A 13,875-nucleotide genomic window follows, 5' to 3' on the forward strand; every position below is an offset into this window, starting at 1 on the left:
ACTGATAGGCATAGTTAGCAAATGAAAGATTTTGATAGAGAACAAACAATGTATTTACCTTAATAGTGTTCAAAAGTCATAATATATATAGCAGTTCATGACATCCAGTCTTACAAATGTACTGTTTCTGATGGACACACGTCCAGATCATCCGCTCTGAAAACTCCGCCATCTCTCTCCCCACATCCACCACTGCTGGCGGCTCACCTCCAACTGTGGAACGCTACGTGCTGTTAACAGCCAACAGCCCAACACTACAATAGCGAATTCCAACAATGCCACCCAGCCACAGACTCCACACAGCACAGCCAGTGATTTTCATACAGAGCGCTACATGGCGGTGGCGTTACCAATATAAGAACCTAAATAGACTACTTACAAAATAGTACTGCCGAAAACTTGTATTTAAAATAAAATATGTTTGTAGAAAGAAGAGTACATTTAGGTCTTGTTACTAGAATACGGATAATACTGAGAGCAAGAGCTGTCCCTCACTTTCTGCACTTAAACCGTTAACTTGTGTTGAATGGTTCAAAGGGCTCTGAGCACTATGGGACTTAACTTCTAAGGTCATCAGTCCCCTAGAACTTAGAACTACTTAAACCTACCTAACCTAAGGACATCACACACATCCATGCCCGAGGGATGATTCGAACCTGCGACCGTAGCGGTCACGTGGTTCCAGACTGTAGCGTCTAGAACCGCACGGCCACCCAATCCAGCAACTTGTGATGACAGATATGAACCAGTGACCGAAGGGTTAAATGTGAAATTGATGTAATGGTATTGGCGTGACAGTCACTTGGATTATTTCCCATGTGACGCCAATGAGTGGACTGGAACTTGTTGTTGAACAGTGAAATAACGAAATGTCACCATCATTGTTACATTAGTGATATAATTTTCATACTGTGTGAGTTTTTCTGTAAAACGCAACTCGGTGGCTTTTCCAATTTATTAATGCAGTACTGCCGTCAAAGCTTAACTATCTAATGCAATTGTTTCAACTATTTCCTCAAACAGAAGTTACCTACTGTTTGGAATAGTTGACGTCATAAAAAGTGTTGACGATAATTAAAATCGTATGCTCTCGCTGTATGTGACAGTAGGTCAAAGTTCATAGTGATTTAATGTCAATATAATTCTGTTGTTTCTTTAATTACCTCTCTAACATGAGGGCGTGGTGGAAAGTAATGCCTCTGAATTTTTCGAGTGAAAACCCTTAATGTTTTTTTTCTTAATGAAACAAACATTATTAGCATTCTACATTTATATTCTTGATGTCTATATACACTCTTTATTTCTCAGCAGAGTCACTCTGGTGATGAACACATTTCTCGATAAGGGAGTACTTTGTCGATACCGTCAGTGTAGAATGTTTGTCTTCGTTGACGGTAGCACAACCTCACCTCTGATTCGCAATCAAAGTTCCTTAAGTTTTGGAAACAGATGAAAATCGGCTGGGACCAAGTCGGGACTGTATGGAGGATGATCGATGACAGGGAACCGAAATCGCCGGATTGTTACAGATACTGCAGTGCTCCTGTGTGGTCTGGCGCTTTCATGCCGAAAAAGAGATTGTTCCATGTGTGGGAGAACCCTTCTCATTTGAAACTCAATTATAACACACTGTTTGTCTCTACCGACGTAATTACGTTGCACACCACAATGTTAGATTCTAGAATTAATAGCCCTTTAGCGTCAGAGGGCTGCAAATACGTAGACGTGAAGAGTAAAGATGTAAAATGCTCATAATATTTATTTTATTTAAAAAACTTTAAAGGTTTCACATAAAACTGTGGGGGCGTTACCTGTCAGCATGGCTTCAAAACAATAACGCTGTTGTCTTATTAAAGTAAGCATTATGATCGTTATAAGGCAGAAGTGGAAATAATTTTGGTTGTTTTAATTATGAATCAGAGATGGAAATTATATATATACACACACACACACACACACACACACACACACACACGCACGCACGCACGCACGCACGCACACGCACACCTTATTTTAATACTATGTGCACGACATCCAGGAGTAGGAATGTGTATTTGGATATGTGCGCGCGCGCGCGCGCGCGCGCGTGTGCGTGTGCGTGTGCGTGTGCGTGCGTGCGTGTGTGTGTGCGTGTGTGTGTGTGTGCGTGCCTGAGCATAACGCTATTTTAGGTGAATCTCTTCGAACATAAGGCCAGTTCTAGTGAATCTTACGCGTTTTTTACGGAACTAACTTATTTATGAGCTTTACACCAATTGAACATTGTTAAAGCAACTGATTCAATACTCCGGTGAAGTTGACGGGACTGAGGGTGGGAGAAGGGAAATAGGGCAGGGGTCGGATAGGATGATGAAGCTGAAATGATTAATAAGGGGGCGTATCTTACCGCCATCTTGGACTGCGAACTATTTGGTCATGCACGTAGGCAATCCGCAGTAGCTGTTCCATTTTGTCAGTGATACCACAAATATCAATACCGCATTTAAGTAAAAAGTGGATCAGGATAGAAATAGACACACTACTGATGTAAATACTGGCGATGAAAGCCTGATTCTAAGACCATATTCCTAATTGTTAAGAGGACATCTTCCTCGTTCCAAACTATGTTGGTTTCCCAGGCATATCTGATGATGGATTGTACTTTCCAAAATCGTTCATGTCTGTTGTGTGGACAGCCATGATCAATGAACTGCAGCATTGGGAAGTTGTAATGTTTCACAGTAATAAAAGATGTTGACATTTTTCACTTCATCTTTATAAGAATTCTTAATCCTATTCTTTAGAAAGCCAGCAGTTGTTCAACAATTCAACACGACTTTTGTTACTATTCTGTTGTGAACTACGCAAGTACCTCTGTCTACTTTCTGATTACTCCTCCTTAATAAGACAAACTTCAACCTGACATCTCCTCCGTTTAAGTGTCGTAGTTGCCACACAGTTATCAAACTGGTAACATTGCATCCTTGCTTTACCATTTGTGGAATGACAACGTTATTCGTCCACCTTTTGAATACTCCTTTGCGTGCTGGCCTTACCAAAATGAGTTAACTCTGAAACTTTTTGCGAAGGATATTATCATATTGAGAATATTTTTGCAAGAGTATGTGTCCTCTGTATACATTTTCCGAGGGGTAGTATGTCCATCTTGATAGCTGTATGGCATAATTCCTCCTCAATTAAGTCTGAGATCTGACGTTGAAATCAATATGTTTTGTCTTACAATATATGCACTGTGGTATATCGAGCGACCTTCAGAACAAACGGTAGGATAGCCCATACGTCCTTTCAAAACTGACAATTCAGTGGATCGCGTCAACGCTTATGTGGTGGGTAAATGTACTATCAATTGGGAAAATGACACCTGGGTGGCTGAGATCTGAACTCTTAGTGTGTTCCACAGATAACACAGACATTCAAATGAATGTCGAGCTATTAATAATAACGACTTACAGCTGCTAATGTTAAATTTGGTAGTGCATGTCTTCACATCACGTAGAGAAAGATCCTTGATCCAATATTTGTTTTTAATTAACTACCACTTTACCAGCAGCAACGGTGTTTGTTTGATATTAAACGGAATGTGCCCTGCCACGGGAGAGTGCACTGCTATGTTTCGTAGAGATAAGAAAGAAGGAATAAAGTCTCCACTGTGGTGAGAAAGGGCATTCAAACACTTTCCACACGTATACTCAACATAATTATCTGTCCTAAGATAAGAGAAAGCTACTCAAACACTACTTTCGTGGGAACCAGATCGTAAGAAAGATATGTTGTATTGGTCCTGGGTACTGTAGAACTTGACACTAATTTTTCTGTTTTCCTTACCTTGTGCCCTAGTAGTTATCCCCGCTGCTTCTAGATGTCAGGATGCTAGGTTCGATTGCAAGCCGGATCTGAGATTTTATTCTCTCAAGGCCGGGTGTTTTTATTGTCCTCGTGGTTCCGCCTCTCCTTCCTCACAACGACATGCTGGTCGCCGAAGTGGCGTGAGGTAGAAAGGCTGGCACCAGGTGGTCGGGCAACTGATGCGCGTCTCCTGCACAACAGTACAACACGATCGCTTGCTTTTCTACTCATTGCTATTAACTGGAGTATAAATGTAGCACACTACCTGTTGGAACGGCGAACGGAACGGTCGCGCGGTGGTAGTGACGCAAACGCGGCGGCACCCGCGGAGCGGCCCGCGAACAACGACACAACGGGAGAGGACGGACATGACCAACGGAGGACCTTACGACACAACAACAACAGACAACAGAGTAACGAACCAAACAAGACAACCACATCCACTGGAATAGAAACACGAAGTCAGTACTCTGTCTGACAAGTTATGTCCTGAGACGCAACGCGATGTCAGACCGCTGGCTGAGCTCGAGGCGGGCGCTTAAGTATGCTATCGGGGGCGCCGCTATTGGCTGCTGCAACCACGTGTTCCACTGTGGCGCCCTCACTCTAAATGCGGGCCAGGAGGCGGGCGCCGCCACAGCTTATGGCGCGATGGTGCAGAGACCTCTAGGGGTCTTCGACGTCTATGGCGTCTGGCGGGGATTCAAATTCCGCGGCGAGCGATACCAGACTACCGGATCAGATTATGAAAGAATAGAACGGAAGATAGATTTCGTGGCAGATTAAAAAAGTGCTCCTGACTGGGTCGAACTCGGAACTTTTCCTTCCGAAGAGGACGTTATCACCCTCTATAACTCTCAAGACTCACGCATACAGCTCTGTATCTGCTTGAATGGAAGCGACAGCGCAGTCTTCCATGTCTGCACTCCATTCTGCGAGGACGTTTCATAACAATGACCACACCACCGTAGCATGACAGATTCGTTGTTAATCCAGTGGAGGTGCTTGTCATCCAAAGAAAACACTCTGGAGCTCTGTGCCATGGACTTGGTGGCAGTAGCTGAGGTCCAAAGCCATTCCTTCTAATGTGAGGGATTAGAGTCGTGTACTTTGATAAGTACCTAACAAAATGAATGTCGTTCATGCAACTGACTTGGATTCTGTAAGCCGGAATACGGTGGTCGTTTATGTGGTTACATTTCCTGTTGCCCACCAAATTGTTCAGAAGTCCACGGCAAATTTACGCTTTTAACGAGGCAAGTCAATACACAATGGCTAGAAAATTTTGTCACCGTATTTCTAAGAACGCTGCAGGAATACGCCCATTACTTCTAATAAGAAGTACATTTTCACAAAGCTACTGCTTAATTCCCTTAGAAACAAACGTGAGAGAGGGAAATCAGTTTCATATATCTTCTTCCAGCTGCATGTATGAAGTACGGTGCAGTTTATTTAATGGTTTTCGGAGTCGTGTCAATTGTTTTATAGGACATAAGGTCGCTCTTAAAGGAAAGGTAAGAAATAACGTTTATGAAATACTTCTAAGCCACTACATTAATTCAAAGGCTCAAGCCATCTTTACATTCTCCACTGTGGTAACGGAGGGTTTCCCTCAAAATGAATTGTATAAAATTCCATGGACTACTGTTCTGCATTTCGATTGCTATCAGAACATTGAATTTTTTGTTTCCTTACTTCCTCACTGGTCATACCGGTCTCGAGAGTCCATTACCGCAGCAACGTATTTTCGCCATTTGTCCCTTTCTTGGGCTATTTCCTTCCATTCACCTTCAATACCTAGGCTCCTCAAATCAGCCTTCACATTGTCCTCCCATCTACGCCTCGGTCTCCCCACAGGACGTTTTCCCTCCAAGTGCACTACCGGTACTCTGCGCGCTGCCCTGCCCTAATCCATTCGAGCTACGTGACCCGCCCATCGCAGCCTCCTGATTTAATAATACTGATTATGTCAGGGCTTGAATAGAGTTCGTGAACCTCTTCGTTATGCAGTTTTCGCTGCTCTCCGGTAATGGCATCCCTTTCTGCTTCGGAAATTTTCCTCAAAATTTTGTTTTCAAATACTCGAAACGGGTTTTCATTTTGCACAGTGAGAGATGAAGTCTCACACCCATAGAACATAACTGGTAAAATAATAGTTTTGTATATTCTAATCTTGAAATCCTAGACAATATCCATCATGAAACGGACCTATTCAGCGAGAAGTAGCACGCATTTCCCGCCCGTAAACTCTTCTTCAGTTCAGATTCAATCTCATTTCTCGAAGTGATGTCCACGCCTAGATACTTAAATGTGTTCACTTTTTCAAACTGCATGTCTCCAACTATTAACATTTCCTGATCTACTGCTGTTGTCATTCTAGTAGTAACCAGGTATTTAGTTTTGTCTTCACTTATCCTTAGAGCTACACCTTCACTAACCTTGATTAACGCATTCGCATTTTCTGTTACAGATTCTTTCCTATCGCCAATGATGTTTAGATCATCTGCATACCCTAATATCTTAATATTTCTATTTAACACCACACTCTCTGAATTATCTGCTGCCATTCGTACAATATATTCTAGGACTAAATTAAAAAGTAGGGAGACAGGGCATCTCCCTGTTTAAGTCCGTTCTTTATTACAAATTCTTCTGACTCCAGTTTCCCCACGCATACTCTACCTTTTGTGTTTTTCAAACTCCCTTCTATAAGTTTAACATACTTCTTTGGTATTCCAAATTCAAAAAGAATTCTGCACAATTTTGATTCCAATACTGAATCATATGCTTTTGAATTTTTTGTTACAGAACGGAAACTCCAAGCAACGACTCGTGTTTGCATTATTTTGTTGAACAGCTGTAATCATGAAGGAATAATGACGATCACATCGTCCTGCAGTTTCTAAACTTCTCAGAGGAGGTTATAGGAACCTGCAAACAATATTTGTGATATAACTCTTCAGGCTTTCCCGGCGAGATCTTGACATGTGGAATAACCGGGTCTTCTGCCGGATGTTTGTGTCGCTCTAGCACAATATTTCGGCCACGTAACTCGTTGCCTTCTTCAGGGCGCTGGGCATAAATACTGGACAAGATCCTCAAACACGGCAGTCTCAGGTAGCACCTGAAGAAGGCAACGAGTTACGTGGCCGAAATATTGTGCCAGAGCGACACAAACATCCGGCAGTAGACCCGATTATTCCACATGTCAGTATTTGTGATAACACCTTACACGGAGTATGTGGGAGGTCCTACGTGAGGTGCCTGACCTGTGCTGTCCTCAGGTCTTCAGCAAGGCCCGCGAGGCGTGCCCGGACTACCTGCGCAAGGTGGTGGCCGTGGCGGGCGACTGCACTCAGCCGGGACTGGGGATCAGCCCTGCTGACGCCGCCGAGCTCACAAGCAGGGTGTCCGTCGTGTTCCACGTGGCCGCCACGGTGCGCTTCGACGCAGACCTCCGGACTGCCACTGTCACCAACGTTGGCTCCACCTGCGAGGTCGTTGCACTCGCCAAGCGTATGCCCAACCTCAAGGTGAATGGTGGTTCACATTATTTATATTCACAGTCTAGTAGATCTAGCGTATCAGTCTTCCTTATCGGGTACAGTTCATTTAAACGTCAACTACAAAAAAAAAAAAAAAAAAACATGCATGTTGGACAAGCTATTATGGGGTAATCGACTGGTGCGACTGGTGAACGTTTTATTGGAAGGAAGGAGAAATGAAGACTAGTTTAACGTACCGTCGACATCGAGGTCATTAGAGACGAAGCACAGGCTCAGATGGGGAAGAAAATCGGTCGTACTCTTTCAAAAGGAACAATCCCAGCATCTGCCAAGAGCGATTTAAGGAAATCATGCAAAATTTAAATCTCGATGGCTGGAGGCCGGTGTAAACCGTAGTCCTCCCGAATGCGAATCCCGTGTGCTAAGCACTGCGCCACGTCGCTTTCAGAATTTCAAATTATCACATACAAACAAATTTGCCCGTTTCATGCACACTGCTCATTATTCCACTGAGGCCAGACGTAAACAGCATTAAAGAATTTCATGGATGGATTAGGAAAGAGCAATCGACTTATGTACGCTGCCTAACAAAACCTGAATCACACAAAAGAGGGTAGGAGAGTAAAAGAAGCATCACGGATCGAGAGGATATATGATACTATTTCAGTGATTATAATATTGGAATCAAACAGACAAAGAACTTGGTAGAACGAGCTACCTTTCAGTATAACGCTACACCACCTCTGGTCTGGAGACAGGCAATGATTCGGTAGAGAAGAGCATCATAAAGCCGTCGTGTCCTCACCAGAGGCGAACTAGCCCACACGTGTTGTTACTCGCCCTTTATATCCTGCATGTTACGCCTGCGAGACAGTTACTGCCCGAGGTTGTCCCATACATGTTATATCGGCAACAGATATGAGAATCTTGATGGCCACAACATACAGACAGTTCCTACAGACGTGTGCCATGTGTCGTGTACAAAAATGACACCACGATACAGTCCAAAAATGGTTCAAATGGCTCTGAGCACTATGGGACTTAACATCTATGGTCATCAGCCCCCTAGAACTTAGAACTACTCAAACCTAACTAAGCTAAGGACATCACACAACACCCAGTCATCACGAGGCAGAGAAAATCTCTGACCCCGCCGGGAATCGAACCCGGGAACCCGGGCGTGGGAAGCGAGAACGCTACCGCACGACCACCCACGATACAGTCGCGTGAGCGCTAACACAAGAGCCTGCAGGATAACCGTGACATTACATTGTAACGTCTTAATTCCCTCAGTCATGATCAGTCGCGACCTGAATTGATAACCGATGTCTGTCCACGCCATAACGTGATGTGTGTCACCACTGTGGCCGTCCAAAACATTGAACGAATGGGACGTACCGTTGTGGAATCAGAATTCCCTCAGTCACTACCAGCAGTGATCACAACTAACACCCGATGGCTTCCCACTGCATGAGGCCACAAGTAACACCGCTTTCACCAAAACGTTGGAAGAATGCGACATGTGACAAAGCCACCGCCATATTCACGGACGATAGTCGTCCCGTGTACTGCAGAACCGTCATTCATCGCCGAACACAATACGACGCTATTCATCGTCAGTCCGTGATTCCAGGTCACGGAAATACTCTAGCCGCAGCCGTTTGTTTTGAGGTGTTAACGGCGTCCTACAAAAGGGGTGGTAATTCCTTAAACAGGTTGCCGCTAATCTCCGACCAGCGCTGTCGGATAACGCAGACCGTTGCAGGGACTCCATTAGACATTTTCGGATGGCTGGCGCATGTGGTAAGGGTTAACGGTGTGCCTGGTGCACAACACAGTATTCCTCTCTTGTGGTGACCAGACGTAATCTACTGCAGACTTGACGACGAGATTGCCTTTCCTATAGTTCCCCTGCAGTCCAACATTGGGACTCTACCACACCTAAATTTCACAAAATTATCGATATTACTCAATTCGACCACCTTGTCAAATGTAGGCTCACACTGAAATGATTCAACGTCTGACACCGTTCGTACTCCTTATATACTCTACCAGGATGGTAACAATGCTCTAGCCGCAGCCGTTTGTTTTGAGGTGTTAACGGCGTCCTACAAAAGGGGTGGTAATTCCTTAAACAGGTTGCCGCTAATCTCCGACCAGCGCTGTCGGATAACGCAGACCGTTGCAGGGACTCCATTAGACATTTTCGGATGGCTGGCGCATGTGGTAAGGGTTAACGGTGTGCCTGGTGCACAACTCAGTATTCCTCTCTTGTGGTGACCAGACGTAATCTACTGCAGACTTGACGACGAGATTGCCTTTCCTATAGTTCCCCTGCAGTCCAACATTGGGACTCTACCACACCTAAATTTCACAAAATTATCGATATTGCTCAATTCGACCACCTTGTCAAATGTAGGCTCACACTGAAATGATTCAACGTCTGACACCGTTCGTACACCTTATATACTCTACCAGGATGGTAACAATGCTCTAGCCGCAGCCGTTTGTTTTGAGGTGTTAACGGCGTCCTACAAAAGGGGTGGTAATTCCTTAAACAGGTTGCCGCTAATCTCCGACCAGCGCTGTCGGATAACGCAGACCGTTGCAGGGACTCCATTAGACATTTTCGGATGGCTGGCGCATGTGGTAAGGGTTAACGGTGTGCCTGGTGCACAACTCAGTATTCCTCTCTTGTGGTGACCAGACGTAATCTACTGCAGACTTGACGACGAGATTGCCTTTCCTATAGTTCCCCTGCAGTCCAACATTGGGACTCTACCACACCTAAATTTCACAAAATTATCGATATTGCTCAATTCGACCACCTTGTCAAATGTAGGCTCACACTGAAATGATTCAACGTCTGACACCGTTCGTACACCTTATATACTCTACCAGGATGGTAACAATCCTGCACACAAACAACACTAATCAATTCTTGGAGCCATTCTATCTCCCACAGAGAGTCGCAACTCTAATCCTCTAATCATATGCATACCCGCCGATGGTGTGTATGTGTAGGAATTATACTGACATCCGACAATGAGTTTTGGCAATTTAGGCACTGAAAATTCATTGTATTTCTTGTAACGGTGCATCAAACAGATTCAAAACATCATCAAAATAGTGTGTCATCTGATACGCCAGCTAAACCCGCTGGGCAGAACAGGTAATAGGATTGTGGAATGGGTCAAATAGGTTGAGGTCAGTTTCACCTTCTAATTGTAATTTATTGTAATTTAATAACTTTTACAACGAAAGCGGCACATAGCCGCACCTTTACCGAATGCAACTCTTTCACGGCTGAAGGCCTCCAAACAAGAAATCTTAACAAAAAAAAAAACTGTACAAATGGCTCTGAGCACTATGGGACTTAACATCTGAGGTCATCAGTCCCCTAGAACTTAGAACTACCTAAACCTAACTAACCTAAGGACATCACACACATCCATGACCTCGGCAGGATTCGAACCTTCGACCGTTCCGGACTGAAGCGCCTAGAACCGCTTGGCCACCGCAGCCGGCAAATCTTAACAAATCAACAAGATAAGAATCCAATTAACACAGCAATAAAACAATTTAAAGAACATCACAGCAAGTACATAGAAGAAACATTTGCAAGGTGCAATATAAATGGCTGAAGGCCACAGTTAAATTTCAGAATTTTAGAATATATCGCGATAGACTTTTAAAACGCAGAATGCCAGAATGTTTAAAACAAGATATCTTAAAAATCAACAAGATAAAAATGCAATTAAAGACGCAAAGCATATCACGGCTAAGTGGAAAGCCTGAAGGCTAAGCAGGTGCAATACCAATGACTGAAGGCCACAGTTAAGTTTCAAAATTTTAAAATATATTACCACAGTCTTTTAAAGGCAGAAGCTCGCAGTGTTTGAGCTTGAAAGATAATTTTAAAAATAAGGTTTCAAGACTGAAAGCCCACAATTAATTTTGCAAGATTTTTAAATTTTAAGTAGCTCAAAACAGATAATTCACACCAGTGGGAAAGACAATAAAGACAACGGAACTCAGACGCCTCCAGGAAGGTCGGTCTGCCCTCGTTAACTTAGGCGAGACAGGTGGTGAGCCCAATTACACTTGATCCGTCGGAACCCAACCAGGGGACAGCAACGGACCGACTGACACAACGACTTGCTTCCCATCAATCAGTACGTGGGAACTCAAACAGAATAGGTTACAAACATGATAATCAACAATGGAGAATGCATTACCTGTCAAAATTACACACCATGCTGGACAGCGACAACAGGTGAGGAAAGGACGCTGCCTGAAATTTCGTTAGTGGCCAGGGCAGGTAACCGGAACCCTAACGGCCACTAGTCAGAAAATTCCGCTGGTGCACTTGAATTTGAAACACAGTAATATAGTTAACTTCACCCAAAAGAACACTGTCTGAACTTACGTCAGTGCTCAGTGCAGGAAACCTAAACGCTAACGGCCACAAGGCAGAACATTCCTCTGGGGCACCAAAATAGTTAATTTCATTAGTAGAAACACTCGGTGTTGCTCACAGGGAAACCTCCCCAACAGTAAACAACCGAAACGAACCACCACAACATGAATGGACGTGGCTTTGGTAGCTGAAACCACTACTGAACTTTGACGTGATGGGTCTGTGAACGACGAAGCTCATAGCGAATGGACAGCTCCACAAACGCTCCGGACTGCGCAGGGACTGCCAGGACCCAGCCGATTGCACCGCGCGGAGATAACTTTCCTCGTCCGCAACAACCGACCGACTGCCTGCAGAATACCGACTAGTGTGTTGGCAGAAGAGCCAATACCGTGTAGCTAGAGGAGGCCGAAATGTACGCGTTTAAGCTGGCGTGAAGTCTGGAACAGTTAAAGGAGTTGAGTCTAATAAATAAAGTACGAAGCTCTTGGAATACTTAACTTTAATCCACAATTGGATAAAATCGGTCTGATAGTACAGGCATCCATAGACAAATAGTAAATTATACTGGCGCCTTGCTAGGTCGTAGCAATTGACGTAGCTGAAGGCTATGCTAACTATCGTCTCGGCAAATGAGAGCGCTATTTGTCTGTTCCATCTCTAGCAAAGTCGGCTGTACAACTGGACCGAGTGCTAGGACGTCTCTCTAGACCTGCCGTGTGGCGGCGTTCGGTCTGCAATCACTGACAGTGGCGACACGCGGGTCCGTCGTATACTAGCGGACCGCGGCCGATCTAAAGGCTACCACCTAGCAAGTGTGGTGTCTGGCGGTAACACCACACCGATTTAAAATCGTAGTCAGTGGAAACAACGGCAACTACACATACAACCTGCAAACACTTGCACGAGGACCTGAACGATACCCAACAGTAACTAAGCACACACGAAGAAAATCGGGAGTCGATGCACACACACAGCCGACTCATGAACGATCGGCTAGCCAAAACGCGTCGTTCGGTAGGACCGACGATCCACCAAGACCGTAGCCGGGCTCAAGTGATGCGTGGCGGCATTGGTAGGGTGAGCCATGTCGACGCAGACCTCACTGCTCCAACCCGACTGCACTAGTGACGCATTGGAACTCCTGACTGGCAGGTCCGGACTGAGCTCCAGACGCGTTCCAACTGACTGGCAGCCCGAACTCGCGACCCGAACTCATTCGCTTACGACAGACAACGACCGAGAAGCAATAGCAGTCGAGCAAAGATACTACGAGAGGGGATATATCGATACGCGCTGCAAGCGCAGGTCACGGACAGGCAAAGCAGAAACTCAGTGACAGTAGTAATTTAACTTAACGCAGTGAGGTGGAAGTACGTTAAAAACATGGTGTAAAATACATGATGACGGCAACGCGAGCCACGCGTGGCTCATCATCACTGAAGCAAATTCTTCTTCAGATATAACTTGTAGGAGGACGACATACGGTCTAGGTGAAACGAAATTGATTGAAAAGTTGTTAACAAAATGTTACGTAATTGTGTTATTATCGTAGTGAAATTTTTGAGCTTAGTTGCTGTACTTGCAGAAAATTGTAGTGAATTAAAGATGGGTCCACCTTTTAGCAAGTACGCAAATACACAATTGTTATTTTACTTTAATACCCAGCCATGATTCACCACAGTTGCGCTATCATCAGTTGGCTTTCGGTTTTATTTCTTTGAAATACATACCAACAGATTGCATTTAGGTTAGGAAATGTGTTACATCGGATGTTGTTGTTATTTGAAATTGTATATGTTATTTACAGAATGCATTCGTGGCCTAGGGGATGCATCTTTGATTAGTAATTAGAACGTCCTCAGTCCTGGGTTCGAATTCCCTCACCGCTTCAAATTTGATTAATAATCAGCATTGGCGGCCGAAGAGTTACTACACAGAAGTCACACTCATTCGGCCAAAGGCCTTGTCAAAGAGGGCAGAGGAGCGGACAGCGATTCAAGGTACTCTTTTGTCCTTGGGGTGGGAACTACCCCTAAAGGTAGAAGAATCAACAAAGATCAACTTCATGAGGATGCAGAAGGCAGTGGAAACATTGCATTA

At 44.5% G+C, this 13,875-nt stretch overlaps 1 protein-coding gene across 1 annotated transcript in view; it reads left to right on the forward strand.

The window, feature by feature from the left end:
- Nucleotides 1-13,875, forward strand: part of LOC126142862 (fatty acyl-CoA reductase wat-like) — a 156,638-nt gene that overhangs the window by 17,943 nt on the left and 124,820 nt on the right. The window contains exon 2 of the mRNA XM_049915292.1: nt 7,131-7,379. Within this exon, the coding sequence (XP_049771249.1) occupies nt 7,131-7,379 (249 nt within the window). The remainder of the gene's footprint in view (nt 1-7,130; nt 7,380-13,875) is intronic.

This window comes from Schistocerca cancellata, unplaced genomic scaffold (genome assembly GCF_023864275.1).
Source record: "Schistocerca cancellata isolate TAMUIC-IGC-003103 unplaced genomic scaffold, iqSchCanc2.1 HiC_scaffold_756, whole genome shotgun sequence".
In the NCBI taxonomy this organism is placed as follows: Eukaryota; Metazoa; Arthropoda; class Insecta; order Orthoptera; family Acrididae; genus Schistocerca; species Schistocerca cancellata.